General features: G+C 49.4%; 2 protein-coding genes across 7 annotated transcripts in view; one reads left to right on the top strand and one right to left on the bottom strand.

Annotated features, from left to right (window-relative positions):
• PGPEP1L (pyroglutamyl-peptidase I like) overlaps positions 1-624 on the top strand; it is a 49,645-nt gene extending 49,021 nt beyond the window's left edge. Inside the window, 1 exon segment of the mRNA XM_033852084.2 lies at positions 1-624. Coding sequence (XP_033707975.2) covers positions 1-102 — 102 coding nt within the window. The 3' untranslated portion in view covers positions 103-624.
• Positions 625-3,692: 3,068 nt separating this feature from the next.
• Positions 3,693-23,822, bottom strand: part of IGF1R (insulin like growth factor 1 receptor) — a 311,214-nt gene continuing 291,084 nt past the window's right edge. For 5 of the 6 annotated variants that reach the window (XM_033852082.1, XM_019945637.3, XM_019945638.3 and 2 more), the window contains 2 exons: positions 19,101-19,235; positions 3,693-10,968 (listed from right to left, as the gene is read on the bottom strand). In XM_033852082.1, the coding sequence (XP_033707973.1) occupies positions 10,587-10,968; positions 19,101-19,235 (517 nt within the window). In that variant the 3' untranslated portion in view covers positions 3,693-10,586. Of the gene's footprint in view, positions 10,969-19,100; positions 19,236-23,822 lie in introns of those variants that run through there. The other variant, XR_012330256.1, reaches the window with a different exon arrangement.

Here is a 23,822-nt window from a genome sequence, read left to right as displayed (position 1 = left end):
CTGAGAAAGCCAGGTCTCAACGCCTGGTTCACAGGAAACTCAGCCTTTGCGGTTCCAGACAGGGGGAACCAACTGGGAGACTGCTCCTTTAGAGAAAATTAAATGTTTCAGTCCTGTATGCAGCGTTCAACTGTGCTTTGAGAGGCTTTTAAAAATTTGCTTGTAAAACAGTTTACACAGAGGAAAAAAGTTCTGAATTAGCCCAATGAAATCACAAAGGGTTATTTTATTGTCAGAAGAAAGAACACTCTGAAAGGCAGACATTTCACAAGGGCTTAACTAGCTTCAGTTATGGTTTTCCGGACAATAAAATGAAATGCTAGTAATTTTTTTTCCTCTTAAAAGTCTGTGCAGCAGGCCTGTGTGATCCTGCCCAGATTTCTGGGACCCCAGACCTGTTCTGCGAGCCCCGTGTGGTGGGATGACCTGCGACTGGCCGACCATGGGAAACGCAGGTGCAGCTGCTACTCGGGCGCCCCACTCTGGGCCTCCAAGCTTGTGCATCCAGGTGCTGTGGGCAACTTCTGAGCCACTGAGTCTTTAGTGTTTGGTTTTTTCTTTTTTAACTTAATTGAAAAATTATTGTAAAATACACATAACATAAAATTTGCCATTTTAACCATCTTTAAGTGTTCAGTGGCATTATGTACATTCACTTGTGCAACCATCACCACTATTCCATCTCCAGGATTTTCTCATCATCCCAAACGGAAACTCTGTCCCCATTAAACAGTGTCTCCACCCTTCTCCCCAACCCCGGCCCTTGGCGTCTATTATTCTACCCTCCATCTCTGAATTTAACTTCTCTAGGGACCTCATATAAATGGAATCCTTGTCCTTTTGTGACTGGCTTATTTCACTTAGCATAATGTCTTCAGGGTTCATCCATGTTGTGGCATGCATCAGAATTTCCTTCCTTTGAGGCTGAATAATATTCCATTGTATGTAGAGACCACATTTTGTTTATCCATTCATCTTTTTGTTTTGTTTTGTTTTTGTGGTACGCGGGCCTCTCACTGTTGTGGCCTCTCCCATTGCGGAGCACAGGCTCCAGATGCGCAGGCTCAGCGGCCATGGCTCACGGGCCCAGCCGCTCCGCGGCATGTGGGATCTTCCCAGACCGGGGCGCGAACCTGCGTCCCCTGCATCGGCAGGCGGACTCTCAACCACTGCGCCACCAGGGAAGCCCCATTCACCTTTTGATGGACACTGGGTTGCTTTTACCTTTTGGTTATTTTGAATACTACTACTATGAACACTGGTGTGCAAATATCTGTTAGAATGCTGGTGTGTGTGTATATGTGTGTATACTGCTGGATCATAAGGTAATTCTATGTTTACTTTTTTGGAGGAGCTGCTATACTGCTTTCCATGGCAGTTGTATCACTTTACATTCCCCCAGTAGTGTTTGGTCCTAAAGCAAAGGTTAATAGCTGGGTTTAGCTTCTCTGCCATGGTCAGTGTTATCCCTACATTTTAAGAAACAGAACCTCCCCTTTTCATCTTTCATTTTGCCTTTATGACACGGTTCTAAGCTGTTCACAACAAGGTTTTACTTGTCCCGTGTTTTCTGGGGGCAAATTTCCATTGGGAACCCCATTAGCAACACTGTATTTTGGAGAAAGAGCTTGAAGGTGGCTAAGCTCTGGGAAATTTCTTCTTATGTTGGTATGCTCACAGCTATCATTTTCCACTTAATTCCATTAAAAAAAATCGTCACTTAGTACCCAGGTTTATTCACTGTAAGAAAAAGCAGCTGCACCTTAATAACAAAGGAACTGGGCAAAGGAACTCACTTTACCATTAGCCCTCCAGCACACTTGTGCATTTGTAATAGTCTTTACAGGACCCCTTTGCAAATGAAACTGGCTCACTTGCCATAAAAATCAAAGTCCTACTGTATCAGATCAAAGGCAGCAAGTGGGTGGGATGGTCTGGCCAGCAAGCATAGGTCCTGCTGCACGGCTGTTAATGTGGAGAGCCTTCTGTAGTTGTAGGCAAACACCTGCTACCCAGAGCCCTGGACACCCCCTTATTTTAGCTTCTGTCTCAGGACGGTGGCAAGCAGGCGTCCTCTGGGACCCGGCTCCAGTGTTATTTCAGATTGTAAAATGCGTATGGCTTGGCGCCAAGCAAACTCTTAGATGTCATCCAGTTGGAGGCCCAGAGCTCCCTCTTGATGAACGTCCCTGTCATCTCCCCTCTGTGGCCTCCAAGGTTTTTTAGGGAGAACCCCAGAGGCCCAGTTCACATCCTGGGCTAAGTGGCCTGCCATCCCCCGTTGATACACACTGGGGTCTGTTTAGTTATGGCTGATACGCAGCAGTTCTGAGACAGTTTGAAAGCTGACACAGCTTCAAAAGGCTGAGCCCTCGGTTGGTCATTTAATAGCTGGGGGTCTTGGACATATCTGCGTGTTTGCTCATCTGTAAAACAGAGTAATAAAAAATCCTTCCTTTGCAGAGTTGTTGTGAAGATCTGGTGAGAGAATGGATGTGAAAGTCCATCAGTGATGAGAGGAAACTTTACTGAATGTGGGCTTGTTGCTGGACCTGTGAGGGTAAATATGGAAATAGCCCTGCTGGATTGTGGCCTTAAGCAGTGGCATGGTGGGGAGAGGGTCTAACACTTCTAAAGACCCAGCACCTTCATCCTCAGAAGAAACTGCAGCTCCTCTGGCTGAGGACAGGTGCAGACTGCGCCTCCACAGCCTGGAAGCATGGCATCACCCACCGGGGAAGGTGGGAATCCTGCTGGGCTCCTGTGTCCTCCCCACTAGAGCCCAGACACCCACCCAAGCCTCAGAAATGAGCCTGTTAGTCATTGGTCATCTAGTAAGGGTCCCCCGAGTGCCAGGCACTCCGTGACAATGGTAAGCAAAACCCCGGGGCAATGCCAAGCTTGAGAGTCCCCTCTTTTTTGTTTTTAGGTCCAAGTATTTGAGACTCACCAGGTCTTTAGTAAGCATGGCCTTTCATTTACTTCTGCTGCCTACACCTTGCTAATTAGCGCTTTGTCCAGTAGCCTGATTTTATTACTGGAGTATAATTTCCCATGATCAAAGTTTAATGAATGATGAGCTTGTCTTCCTGATGTGTCTCAGGTTTGATTCTAGAACATGTACAGCTTGTTTCCTTAGAACATGTATTCACACTTCCTACCATAACCATTTCCCCTGGCAAAGATAACGATGCCCAGATTGTAGAGTCCCTGGGGCAGGCCAAGCTCGCTGGCTGGAAAGTAACTAACATTTCTGAGCAGCGCCAGGGAGCTGCACCCTGTGTGCGTGTCTATGGCCTCACCTGCGCCCTCTGAGGAGGTGACCGACGAGGACATGAAAATGTGCAGAAAGTCCTTTGCCCCAGAGTCACCCAGATCAAACCTGCCCTGACTTATGTCGGCAGAAAAGTCTACACATCATTCAAAAATCAAGTACAGATTTCTATATTTTATGTATTCAAATGTTCTTCTGGCTGATTTAATGGAGTGAGAAACAGAATAGCTTCCCTGTTCACCAGCAATTTGCATGCTGAGAAGGTTCAGCTGTCAGAAATAGAGCGAAGCCTGCATGCAGAGCACCTCCCAGCGATATGTGTGAACACACATGCCACACGTAGCTCAGCTTCCCTGCTCAGAAGTGTGGTGATTCTTCCAGAAGGGGTGGAGGGTGGGGCAAAATCAGAGACCAAAAATGCATACGGAATTCTTTTATTTAACTTAAACCATGTAGTACTTTAACTACTAGAAAAAAGCAGAGTAAGAGAAACTAAAGTTGCCTTAGCTTCAGCCATTCAAAATAGACAGTTTCTTTGTTTTCCATAAAGAATCCAGAGTATATCGCAGTAACAGGAATAAATTCTTACAACAGAATATACAAAAAAACCTTTTGAAATTTTTTTCATCTACTGATTTTTTATATAAACAGAGGAATTTTTTTAGGAATAATTTATACACAGAAAGTCATTTTATGTAACAAATTGGCCATGTTATTACCTTTTTTTTTTTTTACTTTTTTTTAAAAACTTTTTTTTTTATTTAAACAAGAAAACTCAGAAAATGCATTATTTGCGATGCATCCATTCCATCGCGCCTTCTGGTTTGATTTTTTTTTTTTTTTTTTTTTTGTCCCAGAGGTAGACAAACTCTGGCAAACCTCTCACCTCAACCTCACTGGCTTAGAAAGCAGACAGGTGTTTTTGCCAAGCATCTACTCCACCTGTGGATGTGTCTGTGCAACGCCAAACATCCAAATGAAAAGTTGCAAACAAAACCCAAATTGTTTCTGGATCTTTCTCCCATGTAGAGCAAAACACCCAAATGTTGCCAATGATGGGGATTTTGTGGGGTTGTGTTGACATGGCCAATAACCCATTGGGAGCTAGAGGAAATGGAGTCAAACTTAAAAAAATCTGGTGTGTGTATAGTTTTTATTAAAAAGAATTTGTTTTGTACTGAAAAAAAATCTATGTTCGGTGTTCTGCCTTAAATAAAAATAAATAGGGTCTCTTCCTTATTATAGCAAAGCATTAATCATGATATGAGGCATGTAAGCAAATGGCCTGCGTGCACCAGAATTACCATCTTTTGTGTGATAAGTCTGTATGCTGTGCTCACTGTGAAAACCATTAGCTACGCAACAGAGTCCTTCCATCTCAAGGCATTGTATAACAGTACAACTACCAAACCGACCCAACCAGGTGCCGAAGGTGCCATGGCACCACTGGGCTGCAACACCTCTGCTCTTTCCTTGGCCAGTGAGGTTCTTTCAGTCTGTTAAAGTAGCTACACTCCAAAGGGAAATGACCAGTAAAAGATGATCCCCTGCCCAACCAGAGGGTTCTGGAAGACCAAGATACTGAAGATACAGAACTACTTCTTAAATCATCATCATTCCTTTGTTATAAACTAGGGCACAAAACATGGGGGGAAAGAGGGTGAACTACGGCTTGGGTCAGGGAAAAATCCTTTTTTGGCATATTGTAAAGCTAGCTAGTAAACAGGTGTCCTAAAAAAATGGATCACAAACACACATTTGCACACACAGAGAAAAAAAGTGTCTTTAAATTATTCTCAGCAATTATAAACTACAAACATTTTATAAAATTATTCTATGTTCTTACAAAAATGCAATGAAACATTTAATTAGTTCTTGTAAACCAGATCTTCGTCAACTGACTACCCGTAATCTACTGGACTTAAGAGCCCTATTGAAAACGCTAATGAGTGACTAATTACAACGATGTTTACCAGAAAGATGTGGACACACACAAACATGGACATACAGATGAGTGATCATTATGTTCTTGCAGAAACAAAATAAAACAAAACCCTAAAGTCATGCCCCAGAACTGACACCTGACGGGTGAGATGCAGTTTGCGTTCTTGGAACAATTTGACTGAACTCCGCAGTAACAGTTTCCAAAGTAGGATGTTAGGTTTATCTGTTGAAACCAAATGCCCATGGATGACTGTTGAGCCTTGATGTGGTCTGATACCTTCAGAAACCATCAAGTTCCAAGCACAGCCCACACTTCTTCCAAGCCCTGTACCTTCTGCTCGTGCTTCCTCTCTCCACGTCATTCATGATCCCTGTTAGAATGGTTTCCTGCTGCCTTATCATTCCACCATCAAGGAGTGTTCATCTGCTTTTTCTCTAAATGACCAACTAGTCATCTAAGCTGCAGGCCAAAAACGAAACCCTCTGGCCTGTCCAAGGTCTGTATCTTCAGCATCTCTGGCAACAGAGGTTCAATCTAAACAACATCCTCTCTTGAAGTTCTCATTGGTACCACCAACTATGTCAGAGTGGAGTAAGAAAGTTTGATTTTCATCACTGGTTCTTAAAGAGTGGATCTCTGGTCCATATCTCCCAATGCTGCTTAGCCCAGGAAATGAAAAGACAGCCAACAAACACAAAAGTACCATTAACAAAAGAACAAACCCCAAACCTTAAATGCATTACTGGGACTGCTGGAATGGGCCAAGGCATACCATGGAGCTTTACTGTCAACTGGAGGGCGCCTGTGTTTTCAAAAGGAGTTGCCTTTGACACTGTCTGGCTGGAGGACCCAACAGTGACAGCTGAGGACCTTGGACCAAGCATCCTAGCCTTCTCACTGATCTAAGTGTGACCTTGCCATAACAGCGGCCTGCATCCCGTGCAGCCACCTGCCAGCAGAGGTGGGCTGCTGAGAAAGAGGTTTTGGTGGAACAAACTGGCCTAGAATTTGGCGTCATACTTGGCTCTTACATCTGTTATCCCAACTGAAACACACCACTTCATGCCAAGCATTTTGCCATTTAGTTCCACAATAACCATTTTTTCTATCATTGAAATGTTGTTCCAAGTCATAAGAAACAGGCTGGAAGGAAAGGCCAGTGTCGGCCATGAACACGGTCTTCTATCTTCCAAGGGGGAAGCACATTCCAACTGTGTCAAAAGTCAGGACATCCTCTAAGGGAGTCCTGGGGTGGTCTGGGTCTCACCCAGCTGAAGTTCAACAACGTCTCCAGAATACACCAGCTCCTGCTGCCTCAGGGAAGGGCTGTGTGTGATCATGTTTTAATGCTCACATCAGTTCAATGATGTGCCTCAGTGGTTCACGTCACTTCAAGCAGTGTGAGCTGCTGTCAGGAGGCTGCATGGAGAATGCCACAACTCAGCTTAAGTTATTTGGAGCATACAAAGGAGGAAACCAAGAAGAGGTGGGAAAATCAGCATAAAATTAGGCTAGAACTGTGGATAGATGATGCCTTGGTATAGTTAAGGTGGGTGGTTTGGTCCAGTAAAATGACTGCACCATCACACAAGCAAAATTTTCTTTTATTTAAGTGTTTCTGAAGCATTTGTTATGATGGGCACTATACTGTTAGTGTTTTCTTTCTACTTAAAAGGAAAACCACTTACATAAAACAAAAAGTGACACCAACAACTCGGACAGTTTAAACAAAACCCTTATAACCAGCTGAATGATCTGTAGAAATCCAGTTGTGGAAACCGGTAGGTATGTGCAAAAGAGAGGAGAGGCCACTATTCCAAGGGGTCACCTACAGTGTGGAAGCGGGAAACCCTGATCAAACATTATTTCTCAATGACCTTAAGATCCCAGGGGACTTGGGAAAGAGGAGGGGTGCTCTAGCAGGAGGGAAGAGCTCCTGAGTGTAACTGCAGTCCTGGGACTGTAAAGGAGCCGCCACACTTTGGGAGACGCCCACTGCGTTTCCCAGAAAAAACGCTAGTGCCTGTGAGAGCAGCTGCTGGAGGGGGTGCGCCGTCCACCCCGTGAACTGCGGGATGAGGGGGTGAGGCACAGCCCCAGCGGGGGCACGGCGCCCACCGCTGGCCCCTTCCAGCCCGAAGGTTTGGTACGTCTTTGTTTGCCCCTGGGGAGGAGGTGAGGGTGAGGTTGAGAGAACTGCCCGGAGAGGGAGAAGGGGGCTCTTCTCCGTACATTCCACATGAGACTGGCCGTCAGGTCAGGAACCCGGAGCGGGCTTTTGGCGCCCAAACGGCTGCACGAGGGGCTGAGCCGGCCTAGCCGGAAGCCCAGCACCCACCCTACGGCCACAGGGACAACGGGGGCCCTAAGGAGACACCACCTGACCCCGGCCCCAGCACTGCCTGTCCTCAAGACCTGGAAACCACTGCTGTTCCCTGTCCGCCACCCAATCTGCACCAAGTAGCTGGTTTCCAAGACAACTGGGCCGGGCCCCTCTCCACCTCTTGGGATACCGAGTCAGGAGAACAACAGAAGCGACGCAAAATGAGACGTCGCAGAAAAAGGAGAGCTGTTCGAAATGAGTGGAGAGGTGAGCTAGTGTTGCTTTGACCCCGGAATACAGCCTGGCCTCTCCCTGCGTCACCTGGTGTGTACGGCCTGTGGTGTGGATGAGGTTACCAGTATCAACGGCATATTGTCAGGTGCTGAGAAATGTGAGATGTATTCTTTTTATATATACACATATAAAAAATAAGAGTGAGGTAGATAAATGTTTGGAAAAAAAACCAACAAAAACCCAAAAACTGTCCCGTCTTACACACACACACACACACACACACACACACACACACACACACACAAAAACCCTTTTCTCAGTATTTAAATTCATAAGGGGGCTTCTCTACAGTGATTGAAACTGGTATCACAAAATAAATTAAAAGAAAACTACATATAATACCTTCTTAATTAATTTTTTCTTTTTTTCATTTTTTTTTTAAGGGAAAAACTATGGGACAGAGACTAGAGAAAATAGTGGGACTGAAACTACTGACAAGCAAAAAAGCACTACAAACTTTCTTTTTTGTGTTTAATCTCCAGTCACAACTAGCAATCATTATGTTGTAGCTTTGTTCTTACTCATAATTTAAACATTTCCATCCCAGAAGCAACTCTTGTGCTGTCATCACTCTGGTGAGAAGTGCTAAAAACTAAACAAAACAAGACCCCCCGGCCCCGAGGACGCGGCTTCCTGGCCGAGGAACAGCGCGCCTGCGCCAGGGCTCCTGTCCCCTGGAGGGGAGCGCCGGGCTTTGGCCCCGCGGCGCCTGCGCTTTCCCGTGCTGGCAGCGGGCTGGCCGGCACCCCGAGGATACTGCCCCTGCGCCCTACTCCCCGCTGGTGCCAGGGGGTCTCTGGGGAGTCCCTAGCTCTAAGAACAGGGAGGTCGGTCTGGAGGGTGGTGGCGGGAAGCCGCAGACGGGCCCACTGGAGCGCGCTCGGCTGCACCCCTGGCCTCAGCAGCTGTTTTCCATGGGATGGAAGGGTTAAATATCCATTAAAAACAAAATAGTAATCCAAATGCCTAGTGTCTGCAGTTAAAACTGCTGTTGTACCCAAGAATTAAAAAAATAGATATATGTGTGTCACAACCAAAACAAAGGCAAGGGAAAGAGAAGGTGAGACTTTTCAACAATGATGAATATAAACACTGAACAAGGATGTGCGAAATATTTAACCTTTTTTTTCTGACCTGAGTTTGTATCATGTCTTGCACTGTAACAGACTCAAATGCTCTGTGAGAGCAGGCTGGGGAGAGAGGGTCCAGGGCAGGCGCCCGCCTTCTCTCCACCTGCTCCCCTCACCAGCCTCGTGCCCACAGAGCCTATGGGGTAGAGTAGAACTAACGGGGCAGGGGGAGTGGGGAGGGGTATGTATTTATAAAAAGGCATCAAACAGTTCATGGCAAATTATGTTATATAAGTATCAATTACTGGGAAAAGAGGAAGAAAGTCACGCACTCTAGTACAAAGCATAAGAAGTTTCTTGGAGTGAGCAGAGAGGGAAGAGGGTAGACCTGAAGGTTTTCATAGATTAAATCCACAAAGATAAAGAACAAAAAAAATAGCAGCTTTTTTTTTTCTGTACAGACGTATAGATGAATATCTGAACCGTAAAAAAGTTATAAAAGTGACATTAAAGACGATGTGTATGCAAATGTTTCATGGTCTAACATAGAACTGTAAGACCCATGAAGAAGTCCTAGTAACAGAGAAAATGTCAACAAAGCTTAGAATGCTTGAATCCATTTACTGCTTTTCTTCGTACTGTTGTTGTGGTATTTGAATTTCTTTCCTTGCAAACTTGCATAAACAGTTGGGCTGAGTCCCTGGATACCCCTTCCCATCTGTGTTCTTGGGGGCCAGGTGGGGAGCTGGGGCGGGGACAGGAGACTGGCACGTGGACGACCTTTACTCAAAGCCTGTCTTCCAGGCTCCCGACAGGACCTGTTTCCTCCAGAATTCCTGGGGGCTAGAAGGTGTGGGTGCAGAAGGGGGAGCGGGGAAGCCATCTTCACTGAGAGGAAGTCTCATTCTGTCCAGTTCCCCCAAATAATAACCTCGTCAAAAGCAATCAGACCTGTGTGAATGTGAGACTTGAAAAGAACACCAGGGGATGATCGGATGGAGAGCATCACCAGCGTGGCTCTTAACGAGTGACTAGCTACCATGCTCGCTCAGGCCTCTGGAAACAAAAGAACAGTGCGGGGACAGTGAGGGAGAAAGTTCGGGGTTTTGGCAGAATTTGGCAGCGTTAACATGGTAACAACCTTGGATGAACGATGGCCCTTTGTAAATTTCGTATGTCCCTAAAAATGTTAAAGATACGGTTAAAAAATCCTGTCTCAACGTGTTTTATAAAGACCTATGGTGACCGGCAGGTGTGTTCAGGGGGGCCATGGAGGGACAGACGTTGCCTCAATCCAATACAAAGGGCGTCGGGCTTGCAGCAAATGTGTTTCCATCATGAAGCAGAAAGAAAGAGAAAGGTGAGAGAGAGGGAGAGAGAGACAGGGAGAGAGAGGAGACTTGATTCTCAAGTGTTCTGTTGCTATTAAGTGTTGTCATTAAGGTTCTTGAAGGCCCATGTCAGTTAAGGGTTTGGGTAGGGAAATAAAAAGCTGCTTGCATATTGAAAAAAGGAACATCCCAAATGTGTTTACTGCAGAGAAGCCGTCTCCCGTGGGCAGCAATGGCAGTTCTGAAGATCCACTGAGGTACAGGAGGCTGTGAATAGATTGTTAAAACTCTCCCCCCCCACCCGCCGCCGTGTGCGCACGTTACTGTTTGCACGGATCGGGATCCAGGATCAGCAGGTCGAGGACTGGGGCAGAGGCAAGGCCCGCTCCTTCTTGCGGCCCCCGTTCATGTGCGCATAAGGCTGTCTCTCGTCGAAGCTGGCTCGAAGGACCAGCACGCCAGGGCCCGGACCGTTCTCGGCCTTGTGTCCTGAGTGTCTGTCGGGCAGTGGCAGGGAGGACGAGGATGCCGAGGGGTCCAAGGGGACACTCTCCATGTTCTCCGGCTCTAGGTCCAGCTCCTCTGGCTCAGGTGGCTTGTTCTCCTCGCTGTAGTAGAAGGAGACCTCCCGGAAGCCGGGCTCCATCTCGTCCTTGATGCTGCTGATGATTTCCAGGAAGGAAGGCCTCATCTTGGGGTTGTACTGCCAGCACATGCGCATCAGTTCAAACCTGAGGGGAAGATAGACAGAGATGGGCCCAGCCTAGAAGGGGGCCGCGGCCGAGCAGCCCTGTGGCTACTTGCTGTGGCTTCCCCACCTACATGTGTACAGCAAGTGTGCCAAAGCAGTTCTGCTGCCTGTCTGGGCCTCTGGCTTTCTATCTTGATGGCGCAAGTAGCCTCCAGCTTCTCCTGACTTAACGTCCACCAGTGCAGTCACTTCATCCAGACCCAGGACCCTCCACAATACAAAACCCAAACTCTCACTTCCTGAGAAGGACAAATACAGGTTCCACACAAGTCTGCTATTACAGGTATTATTTACATTAAAAACAAACCAGCTTTCTATTTGAAGCATCTCTTGCAGCCACTGATGAAACATTATTTCCAGAATTAGAATGCAAGAAACCTCTGGTTTCTCACTAATAAGGCTGAGCACTGATCACAGCTTTCCCCACAGTGATCTCGCCTTCAGTTCCACCCATGCTATTTCTACTCTTCCTCCTGGTGGCAGGGGACCACTGGCAGAGAACTGAGGACAGGCAGTGCCAGGCAGCATGGCTGCAAGACAGAAGGGGCGCACGACCCATGTCTGGCGCCAGGGCTCAGGCTGCTCACTGCATGCCCTGGGGTGGCAGAGCCGGCCTGGGAGCCCGGCTGCCCTGAACCCAGTGAGAGGCCCAGGGGGTCCCTGAGCCAGATGCCAACAAGCCAGCAGGGAGAGCCTGGTGGCAGAGTCCCTGCACAGGCCTGGGGCAGGCAGAGAGGGCACCTGGGCTGCAGCCCCTGGGAAGCCCTCAGAGTCACGTGGCCACAGGGAGGAACCCGGCGTTGGGCCTGAGCCCCCAGGGCAGGAGGCTGCACCGGAAAAGCAGGGTGCTGCCAGGACAGCCAGGGAAGGCCCAGGCTCTGACGAGGCTCAGAATGGCCGCAGGAGGAGAGGTGCTTCTTATTAACCTGGAATGCAGAGTGGTCCAGCCAAGTAGACCGCTGGCGCACAAAGGAGGTGGCTGAACAAAGGTCCAGGCTGGCCAGAGTGTGGAGAAGGTTCCGAGAAGGGACTGGCCAGCAGTCCTTTCTCAGGAAGACCAAAGTGCCTTCCCTTCCACTTCTGTTCTCGCTAGAAAATTCTATTCTATGTTTTGTTTTAAAACTTCTGGCTAATGAGATCGTTTTCAATAAAAATGGCCAATGGAACTACCCACATCTAGGAAGCTCAAAGCACCCCAAACTGGCTTCTGGCCCCTGTCAGGCTGACACTTGACAGACAGAGCAACTGCCTAAGTCTGGCCCCAGGGAAAGTTCAAGTTCCAAGGAGAGAAAGCCTGTGGGGACAGGAAAACTCCCATGTCGATCCGCCAGCTACCTTGAAAGATGTGGGAAAACGGTGTCGGGTCAAGTCAGAGGGAAGAGGATGTGACCTTGAGGGAGGGTGGGAATGGGAGAGAGGCCTGCTGCCTGCTTTTGTAAATCAAGTTTTATTGGAACAGAAACACTGTTTGTTTACATATGATCTATGGCTGCTTTCAAACCACAACTACGAGTTGAACAGTTGAGATGGTTTGGCCTACAAGCCCGAAATATTTACCGTGTGGGCCTTTACAGAAAAAGCTTGTCACTCCTGCTCTAGCGGAAAAAGAATTAGACAAAACATGAAGACTGACTAGTTCTTTCCCCTCCCAACTGAATCACCTACACTAGGTCACAGCACTAACCACACGGTAGTTAATTAATGCTCTCGGTAGTGTTATGGGTGTAAATGGCTTTGCTCTTCACGAGCCTGGGAAGGTGTGTATCATAATATAGCCCCATTTTATAGATGAGGAAGTGGAAGTACCAAGAGATTAAATAATTTGTCCAAGGTTCCCAAACGAGTGAGGGTGGTGCAGGGATGGAGTTCTCGTGAATGGTGTTTTTACACTTTGAACGCCACCAACCTCGAAAGAGGAATTTTCTCTCAACCTAAACAAGAGAAACCACAGTCCTGCCTGGAGGCTCTCCCTCTCCTGGCCGTCCACCGACAGTCACAGGTGTCGTGCGGGCTTTGCAGATAAACTGGCAGCTTGTCCTTGGGTCACATGGCAAACAAGCCTCCTTCCATAACCGCCCCCGCCCCCCGCAAAGAAAAAAGGGCCATAAATACATGAAATCCCTCTCCACGGCTCGGCTGCAATTTCCTCTCTGGCCGACTGACTTATCCCTGAATAGAAGCACAGCCAGGGCCAAGGACACGTGATGTGCCCTGGCTCCGTGCCCCTTGGCCTGGGGCTGAGAAGGTGCCACCAGCAGGGGAGGCATGTGAGTGACATCAGCACAAACAAACCACGTGACACCACTTTTAAACCATTCCAGAGTCACGGCCCTTCCACTGCTGCCCATAAAAGGAAGTCTTTTTACTCTGTGGGATTCAAGACCTTGTTTACACTGTCTCCACAAGAAAACTTTCCAGTAGACTTTAGAAGGATTTATGAGCTGATAAAACTCCTCTTTAAAAAAGCATGTTTTTTACAACTGGTCAGCTCCGGGGAGCTGGAGTCGTCCTTTACTGAATGCCTGCATCGGAGGCGTGCGTGCACGCAGCCTTCACCTGGGGCAGGGGCAGGACCAGACGGAGCTGCTGCCCCGGTGTGACCCCGGAGGCCGGGTGATGGTCTCATCCGGCTCACTGTCCCCTCCCCATCCCCGGCCCTGCTGTGTGCGGGCAGGCTGCAAGCACGGGCCAAGCGGCCTAGGGCAGCCCAGCACCTAAGCACTGGCACAGCCTCAGTCCAGGTGAGGACTCACGACAGAGAGCCCGCATTCCAGAGAGGACCTGCAGGGCTCATTTGCGCCCGTTCCTCCCCTCCTGGCAGCCCTGAACAGCCAGGACTGTCTTATGACCACTTCTCAGCCAGTAGGGGCAGTGGGACAGGGGCCTGCCTGACCGCTCACCCCAGGCTACTCTGTTTTGGGGCAGAGATCTAAGGCAGGGCCCGTGCACCAGGGAAAAGCCCACTGCAGGCTAACTGGGCATGAGTGCCATTCCTGACTGTTTGGATCCCACGCAAGCACTGGATTCCCACAAAACTGGCCCAGAATTCCCGACAATGTGGGGGCTTTAATCAGCAACGGGGAAAACCATGTTTGAAAACTGCAAAACCACCAAAGTCTACTGAGTTTTTTCAGACTCATCCGTGAGCTGATGACTCTCTGGGCTAAAAAGTTCAAATTCCTTTCTGAACACTGCACACTGAAGGCCTCCCTGGCAGAGGCTCTTGATGTGTCACACTGTCAAAGTCCCACCCGCAGAGAACATGGTCCATGCTCAGCGCGCACCTCTGCTCCAGCCCGTGTCCCAGCATCAGAGTCCAGTCCTTCCAGTCACCGGACTTGCTGAGGGTGCAGACCACTCCCCACAGTCCCAGCTCTGGGCTGGAGCAGTCAGCACTCACTCAGAGGGGCTCAAGGACATTGGTGGTGTGAGTATGGAGACCTGTGTGCAAGAGAAGGTTAAGGACAAGCTTTGTTGTCAATTTAAAATACGGATCCACCATTGAACCACAAGCCGAATCTGTCTCATGCCACTTGCTGATCGATTCACACTGAATCTCAGGGTTGAGACCCATGGGCCTAGACACTCTGCAGCCTGGACCATGGTACCTTTCCTCCAAAGCTGTGTACCCTGTTCCATTGAGGGGATCAGGACTGTTGGCTACTTGGGAAGAGCCAGTTTCATCTGCTCCCGGGAAATGATGCTGAGCTGAGGTCCACCAGCAGCCACTGCATATCCGACCCTGTTACCCTATGGGTGCCATTCACACCTCTGGAACTGAAGCACACGACCTCTCTCCCACATGGCGGCCCACGATGGCTTTTAGGCAACTCCCGAGGGCTCAGTGACTCTCCTCTCCTCTGAGAGAAACAACAGTCCATTCTTTCATTTTTTGTAATAAAAGAACCCCTCTCCCAGAACACGTCTTCCTTACCTAAGCTCATCAATAAATTCACAAGGACAATACAGACACTCCTTATAAAACTGACTTGCCTCCTTTCACTTTGTTCTTTTCTTAGAAGGGAAAAAAATTTGCTAAGGGGGTTCTAGATGGCGAGGCAGAAATGCCTCCTGAATTATACACTTAATATGCCAGAGTAACCTCTCCATGTAAATTTCCTTGTCACTCTAGGCTGGGAACAGGAAGTATGCTGCCTTTCCCATGGCAGGGGGGTTGCTTCCCAGGCATATTAAATTAATATTAAAACTCCAGTCACCTGGGTGCAGATCAAGTTCAAGAGTCCCACAAATTTCTCAGAGACAATGTTTATTCAAGTCAACAAGAAAGCTCAAAAACAGTACCTCTCCTCCCACCACCCCCAAACCACACGAACAAAGCTCACACCTGCTTTCTTGGACTGTTTCTACGCTTGCTAAAACACCACCACTTCTAGTGTTAGACTCTCTTCTGGCACCAGACACGCTCAGGCCAATTCAGTGGGCATCACTCCTCAAACTCTGTTACTTATATTTTTGCTCAGAAGGAAGGCTGTTCTTCTAATGGGCTGACAATGAATACAGTGGCTGCACTGTTCAAAGTGGAGGGCAGTCACCTGTGAGGGGGGCAGTCATCAGTAGGGTGTGGTGGCTGGCCTCTGACACCCCAGTGGTCCTCACTTCCTGGTGTCCACGCCTCACATAATCTCCTTTCACATCAAATAAGGCTGCCCGTGTAGCCCATATGAGGTTGTGGACACCGTGGAGCGTGACTTCCAGGCCACAAAGAACACTGTGGCTTCTGCTCTGCTGTGGGAGCAATTGCTCTGGGGTAGGGAAGGCAAGCTCTAGGCCCGTGGGCCAAATCTGGCCAGCTGTCTAATTTTGTAAGGCCTATGAGCTAAGGATGGCTTTTATATTTGTAAATCGTTTAAAAAAAATCAAAGAAGAATAATATTTTGTGACAAAATGAAAGCTATGTGAAATTCAAATTTCAGTATCCAGAAATAAAGTTTTCTTGGAGCACGGCCACACTTGTTCCTGTGATGTCTCTGGCTGCTCTTGTACAACAGCAGAGTTGAGTAGCTGCAGTTGAGATCGTAGGGGCCCACAGAGCTGAAAATATTTACTATCTGTCCTTTTGGAGAAAAGGTTTTCTGAGCCCTGCTCTAGAAGAAGCCAGCTGCATGTCACGACGACACTCAAGCAGCATCACAGAGGAACTAAGGCCTCACGTGGCAACTGGTGGCATGAGTTCTGCATCTTGGAAGTGGATCCCAGCCCTGGTCAAGCCTTCAGATGACTGCAGCCCTGGCTGCCAGCCAGACTGTGACCTCAGGAGACCCCCGGCCAGAGCCAGCCAGCTAAGCTGCTCCTGGATCTCTGACCTCCAGAAACTCTGTGAGATAATAAATGCTTATTGTTGTCTTAAACTGTTAGGTTTCGGGTAATGTTATACTGCAATTAAAAAAAGCTGACACAGGTGGAGAGAGGGAGAGTTTCCACCAGGGGCAAGAAAATGCACTAAGTGGCCATGTGCATCTCTTCCATTTTTGGGTCCTGAAGTCTGAAGAGGCTGTACTAGGGAGTCTGTTGGTGAGGGATCCAGGATGCCCACTGCCCCCTTATGCACAGCCCTCTGAGGAGAGGAGCTTCCTGTCATGCGTGGGTGTATCCTGTGCCCCACGTCCAGGACACATGTACGTTTCCTAGTCTGGGCCCATGCTCAGATGATCAGTGGGTACCCCCCCAACACACACACACACACACACACACACACACACACACAGAGACTCACACTCTCACACTCACACACACACACATGCACACATACAGTCTCACACAGACTCACACTCCTATACCCACACACAGACACACACACACTCGCACACATACATTCACACACACACCCTCATACACACATACACACTCATACACACACATACACTCACACACACTCTCACACTCAGACACATACACTCTCACACACAGACTCACACACACTCTCATGCACTCACACACACACATTCTCACACACTCTCACACACACTCTCACACTCACACATACACACACACTCTGAGGCAAAGATGTTCCCTTTCCTGCAGCATTCTCTGGCCTCTTTCCTAATTCCACGCAAGCTGTCCCTGGGATAGAACAGGCTTTGGCTGAGCAAATGCTCAGAGGCAGCAGTTAAAGAGCAGGATACCCAGCTGCCGTACCCCTGAAAAAGCAGCGCAGTCAGAGTCAGGAGAAAAAGTTCCACCCCCACTCCCCACCCCGCCCTCTACCTGGAGCTTAGGGATTCAGTCTTGGAAGCTACACTAAAAATGCTTAAAAAAACCCCCAAAAACCTTGGTTTATTGACAGGACAATGGTTTCTGCTTCCCAGGCTAAGGCAGTCAGATTCTAAGACAGTCCCCAAGATTCCCACCCCTGGTGTAAACGCCCTGTATGATCCCCTCACCTGAGTGGGAGGGACTTGTGAATGTGATGAGATTCCACTCCTCCATTTAGGTTTCTAATAATTGACTCTAAGTTAATCAGAAGGGAGATTATCCTGGGTGGATGTGACTTAATCAGGTAAAAAAAAAAAAAGTCAAAAAGCAGCAGAGAGATCCTCTTGCTGGTCCTGAAGAAGAAAGCTGCTTTGGAGGCTTCCCTGGTGGTGCAGCAGTTGAGAGTCCGCCTGCCGATGCAGGGGACACGGGTTCATGCCCCGGTCCAGAAAGATCCCACATGCCACGGAGCGGCTGGGCCTGCGCTCCACGACGGGAGAGGCCACAGCAGTGAGAGGCCCGCGTACCGCAAAAAAAAAAAAAAAAAAAAAAAAAAGAAAGCTGCTTTGTTGTGAGAAGGCCAATGGAGGGGAAGTGTGGCAAGGACTGGGAGCTGAGAGCTAGCAAGACCCTGGGACCGCAGTCCTACAGCCACAAGGGGCTGACTCCTGCCAACAACCTGCAGGGGCCTGGGAGAGGGAGCCTCCTGAGCCTCAGATGTTCGCAGCTCGGGCTGACATCTTGATCTCAACCTCATCAGACTGAGCAGAGGAGCCAGCACTCCCATTTCCTAATCCATGGAAACCTTGGGAGACCAAATGAACAGAGCTTTCTTGGCTGTTGGGGCCAATTTCCCTGGTACCCACTCGACGTGGCATCTGACTCACATCTGTAAATCACCCCACCATGACGGGGCCCTGCCCAAGTCAGTGCTCACTCAAGGCTGGTGCATGGGTAGGTGGCAGATCTGGGTAGAGCCTTCCACACAGACATGGAGACAGCCCAACAGCTCCTCTGGGGCCCTTTCCAATGTGAGGCCAAATCTGTCCTGAAAAGCACTTCTGGAAAATTCCTGCATTGGTCTTGAAGTATTAGTGGTAGCCTACCTTCTACCTATTGGGATCCAGAAGAATCTTGAGCCCTGCCTTAATGTGCAGGTCGAAAGCAAGTCCACTGCTTTCTGTACCTGTCTGCACCTGACGACCCAACCACAGCACACCTGCACATCCTCACACCTACACACCCTCACACTTTCAGCAGCTCTGACCTCCACTGACAGAGGGGCTTCTCCTAAGAACACTGAGCAGGGAGGACCACGAGGCATCACGGACTGTTTCCCATTATCTGACAGATCTTAGGAACAGAAAGCTACATGCCAGGGCTGTGCCTGCCGGGAGGCCCCCTGACCGCCTCTAGGTCAGCACAGCCGCTGGAGGAGGCTGCTGAGAGCCTGCCACTCACAGGCCTTTTATGACTTTTGTAAACACTTAACAGGAAAGAAACATGGAGGGACCACAGGTGGTGGCAGCATCCTGGAACCGCCTGCAAAAGGAGGTCTGAGGTCACCCCCACAGGCCTGGAGGAGCCCTGCTGATGGCTGGGGAGCAGCCTGGGACTGTGGCTTAAGAGTAATCAGTGTCATGTTGCTGCATTTTTAAAAAAAAACTCTGCCTGGAGCAGACCAGCAGGGATTGCTTTGGTCAAGTATTTCACAAAGACGTTTGGCCTGAGAAACCACAATGTAAACTGCAAATCCGAACCCCAGGATTAAGGAAGATGGGGAAGGATTAAGGCACTTGCCCAAAGGGACAGGTTCTTTCCATTAGGATAAACCCTCTTCTTAACTGCTCTGGTCATCCCAGCACCCGCCAGGGCCAGAGGGACCCAGCATATACATACAGCATGTCAGGACAGTTGTCCGGCTTGTCCAGAAGGCCGCCCTCCATGACGAAGCGAAGGACTTGCTCATTGGACAGGCCCTGGTATGGCTGCTCGGCCAGCGTGGCGATCTCCCAGAGGACGACCCCGAAGGACCTACAGGGAGAAAAGAAACGTGAGGTGCTCGGAAAGGGGTGGACAGAGCCACACAGCCCTCTCCCTTTGGGCGACTGAGCGCATGTCGGGCAGCGAGCCAGGCCCTGGGCTAAGTGTGGAACATCCATCCTTGTGTCGTTGAGTCAATGCAGCCCTGGTGGCACAGTTCTGCCAGCTGAGGGGAAGGAGTGTTCAGGGCCCTTGAACAGCCAGCGAGCACGTGATCTCCAATGGGAGCCCCAGGCAAGCTGGGTTCAGGGCCCAGCCCCAGACAGGACCCTGCAGGGCAGCGTCTCCCTAATGTGCTTTTATACCACCAATAATCGAATGCTGGTCCCCAGGCCCGGCTGGGACAGTGATTTAGTGCAAATCCCTGGGACTAAATGCAGCCTGGGACAAGCAAGCTGTTCAACAAGCTCCCCGTTTTAGAAACTTCTACCTAAGTGGTTCTCTACGCAGGAATCCCTGGTTGAGTTTTTAACTCTTAAGGATGCCTGGGCCCCCGACTGATTTCTCTGGTCTGGGGTGGGGGCCTGGGCCTTGGGGTGTTTGAAAAGCTCAGTGGGGATCTTACAGGTCCAGAAGGGCCCGGGGAGACGAGGGGCTCAGCCTCACAGGTGGGGGACAGAGAAGGGCGGCACTGGCTGGGGTGGGGCTCGCGCACTAGGAAGAATCCTTAGGCCCAGAGTTTAGCCAAGGTGGGGGGAAGGGGGTGGCTGAGGAACCAAGTCAGGAAGGGGAGCAGGGAGCGATTCCGCCTCGCATGCGCTTCTGCCTGTAGGTTAGAAGATCCTACTACTGGAAAACAAACTAAAATAGGTATACACATACACAGAAATTTCAGACTGAGGATGTTAAAAAAGGCAGTGCTGTAATCTGCAAAATAAAGGTGCCTTCCCAGCATACATCAGCGTCTTTCACAAATTCTCCACGGTCTATTTGCCTTTCCATTCGGTTCATTTCTGCAGATTAAAGCCTGCCGCTTGGCCAACCCGAGGGGCTTCCTGGACCTTCCAAAGGCCAGGGGTGTGGGCAAAGCCGCACTGAAAATTCTGGGGCGGCGCTTCCCGCCCAGAGCTCTGCGGATCCTGGCCAAGCCGAGCCAGGAGGGCCGCGGACTTTGTATCAGAATGTTTTACTCGATGCTTCAGCTCCTTTCCATGAACAAAAGGGTTTTGTACAAATTGATGCTGAGAGCAGATGTCAGACATAAATATTTAGAATCTTAGCCCTCAGAGGACAGACCCACCCAAGATCCTTTTGAAACTCAGTGACCAAGAAATAGTCTTGGTATTGCACGAGAGACCTAGGAAAGTTGAAAGCCTGGAGGCCCAAATGCGGTGTTCGCAGGCCCAGCCGAGGGCAGTGGGCTCCCTCCGTCGACCTGGGCTGGGGGATCTCCGCAGACTGAATTGGTCCGGTCACCTAGGTCTCTGGCTCAGAGGCCACGGCTCCCAACTCCACCTCTGAAATGTGGTACCCAACTGACGGCAGGCCTGGCCTGAGAAATAACCTGAAAATGCGGTTTCTCCCAGCCCCACGTCCCCCTCCTGCCCCACACGTTCCTCGGCTGTGCCAGCTACTGTCAGGCGGCCAGCGCCCACCGAACGGCGCCCATGCTGACCTCTCAGCACCTACCGCCCCACTCCAAGCTCTGGGTTACTGTGGACCCTTGACCTTAATGTGTCTCAACCCTGTCTCGCCACGCTGATATTGCCAAATGTCTCCTAGGAGATGCCATCAACCCTGTGGAGAACCACTGCTAGTGTAACATCACTGAAACGAGAACCACAACTCTAGTATAAAGTCAGAAGCTCATGCGTTTAGCTTCTCTCCTAAGTGAATCAAAGAAATTCTTCAGAAATTAAAAAGTGTTTCCCAACGGGTTTGGGGCAGTCGAGGAAAAAAATATTAACTTTCTTAGAGAATGCCACTTTCCTTTGTAAAGAAGGGGAAAAAAAAATCCTTTTCTTCTGTCCTGCTCGGTTCTCGGCTGGGGCTCTGTATCAAAAGACAGATTAACAAGAGAAAGGGTACAAATTTTTTTAATATAAGTTTTACACGACACAGGAGCCTTCATAAGGAAATGAAGACCCAACAAAGTAGTAAAACCTAAGCATTTTTTATATTAGTTTTGATGAAGAGCACAAAGTCATGGAAAAAGGGGGACAGGACAGAAGGAGATGAGCAAAGGGTACAGTGAACTGGGGAAACCCAGCAAGACTTGTTAGTTCAGATTCCTCTTGGTGTCTTAGGAAATAAGGATGCTTCTTTCCTCCAGGGCATATAAGGGTCATAAGCCTGCTTCAGGGGAAGGTCAGAGTCCTTCCTGCAAATTCCACTTCTCGACTCCTTCAGCTTAGAAGAGTCCACATGCCAACAACAAACTCCTACAGTATAGCACGGGGAACTATATTCAATAGCACCCTGAGGTCATCCTTCCCACACCTCCTCAGATAACCCCCACAGCTTGCCCGTGCAGGCTCAGACCTGCCCAAAGGTCTGCTCCCCTCCTTTCGTCCCCCCAGCACCTCAGTGCAGATGGTCCCCCTTGCCTGGCCTGCAGGACGCCTCCTTTTTGGCACCAACATCTTACTCAGAGGAGCTTCACACTCTAGCTAACGTGAACTTCTTAAAACACAGCTCTAAGTCACTCTCCGGCTCAGAAGCCTCTCCTCACGGAGACTGCAGAATTAGTCCCAAACCCCTAACAAAACAGCCAAGGCCTCACTTGAGCTCTCTTCAGCCTAACTCCCTTGAGGAAGTCCCACCATCCTCTACACGAACTAAGCGCTTCCCACCACCGTGGTTTCCCCCAGTGTTCCCACCGCCAAGAGCCCACTTCCTCACTGTTCGGAAGGTGAAAGTCCATACTTCAGGGTGCCCCACAACTCCCGCTCTTCGGGGAAGGGGTCTGTGATCCCAGCCCGTCAGGGTCGCTTCCTGTTCTCTATAAGACTTCATCCCTCAGGGACAAGGACCATGTCTCTAGGCACCCTGGTTCTTGCACACGCTGAGCACTGTGCCTGGGCCACGCCAGGTCCTCACGATCACACACGTGAAAGAACACAGAAGGTGACAGAGCCGGCTCTCCACAAAGGCTTTCCCTGGAGTGACTCTGGTTTGATGTCAGTGTCACCTGTCTGTGAGGGCCACTTAGTGCTGGCATCCGGGCGTCCTTCCCAGGACATGACTAGCTGAGTTCAACCATTTTTCTGCCCCAAGGTATGGAGGCTAAAGCATCTCTACCCAACGCCAACGTGCCTCCCTGTCATCAGGAGTTGTCACAGGGGCCATTTAAACATCTACTGAGGGGCTTCCCTGGTGGCGCAGTGGTTAAGAGTCCACCTGCCGATGCAGGGGACACGGGTTCGTGCCCCGGTCCGGGAAGATCCCACACATGCCGCGGAGCGGTTAGGCCCGTGAGCCGTGGCCGCTGAGCCTGCACATCCGGAGCCTGTGCTCCGCAACGGGAGAGGCCACAACAGTGAGAGGCCCGCGTACCACAAAAAACCAAACCAAAACAAAACAAAAACATCTACTGAGGTTCTGCAGACATCCCCAAACAGACCTTAACTCACAGATGGAGCAGCTGAAGTCCACAGATACCCCATGGTTTGACCAAGGCCACACAGCCAGAGACGCTGAGAAAGATGCAACACCTGCATGCTTTTCCAAGCAGGTCATTTACAATGTGGCACTGGCATTTAATGCCTCATGCAAAACCAAGCTTTGAATTTTATGGATTTAATCTTTAAACATTTGATAAATGCCTTTGTGTGAAGTCTTTTCTAATTTCGAGCATTGGGGCTGTTTTCCCAAGTAAGGGACAACTTGGTGTGAGACTCACTTCAATTCCAGTGCTGGTTAAAGTCAGCATTCAATAATTATACCTCCTCATACAAGGACGGGATCTGTCAATGTCCCACCCACCAGCAAATCGAAACCTACAGAGATATCCACATTACCAGCTGATGTGAATTCGCCACTGAAGAACCAAATAACTCTAGGAGGGAGCAACCAGCCCTGGATATTTGTGGCCATTTGGAAAGCTTCTCAGTAAGTCAAGAAATGAAGACTGTTGTAGGGTGATTCAGTTGCCCAGGAAGGAAACACACCTTCAAGCCATGGATTTCCCCCTCCCCAGTCCTGTGCCTGGTTCCCTCCATGCCTGGAGGGCACACCTGTGTCTTCTAACCCAAAGGAACCATTTGCAGGGACACAGTGCTACAAGAGAGCTATAGGAGGTACCAGGACAGTGCCCAAGGGCCTGGGAATAATGTCTCCAAGGATAGCAGGAAAACCTAAAGATGTTCCACCTAGAGAAAAGAGACCATTTCCTTGTGACTCCAAGGCCTGTCTCATCAAAAACAGCAGGTTGTGCAACCGTGCTACAGAGAAGGGCCAACGGGGTGTCAGCAAGAGGCCGACTTAAGCATAGCATGAGAAAGACCTGCAAAACCCAAGGATGTCTTAAGGATTAGGGCTATCTGTCTTTATGAGAGAGGAATTAGCACTCCCTGGAAATATGTGAGCAGAAGCTCAAAAACCAGCTGTCAAAGATGCTGTAGATGGGGTGTGGGGACG

The sequence above is a fragment of the Tursiops truncatus genome, chromosome 2 (assembly GCF_011762595.2).
Source record: "Tursiops truncatus isolate mTurTru1 chromosome 2, mTurTru1.mat.Y, whole genome shotgun sequence".
NCBI lineage: Eukaryota > Metazoa > Chordata > Mammalia > Artiodactyla > Delphinidae > Tursiops > Tursiops truncatus.
This window is presented reverse-complemented; position numbering and strand designations above follow the sequence as displayed.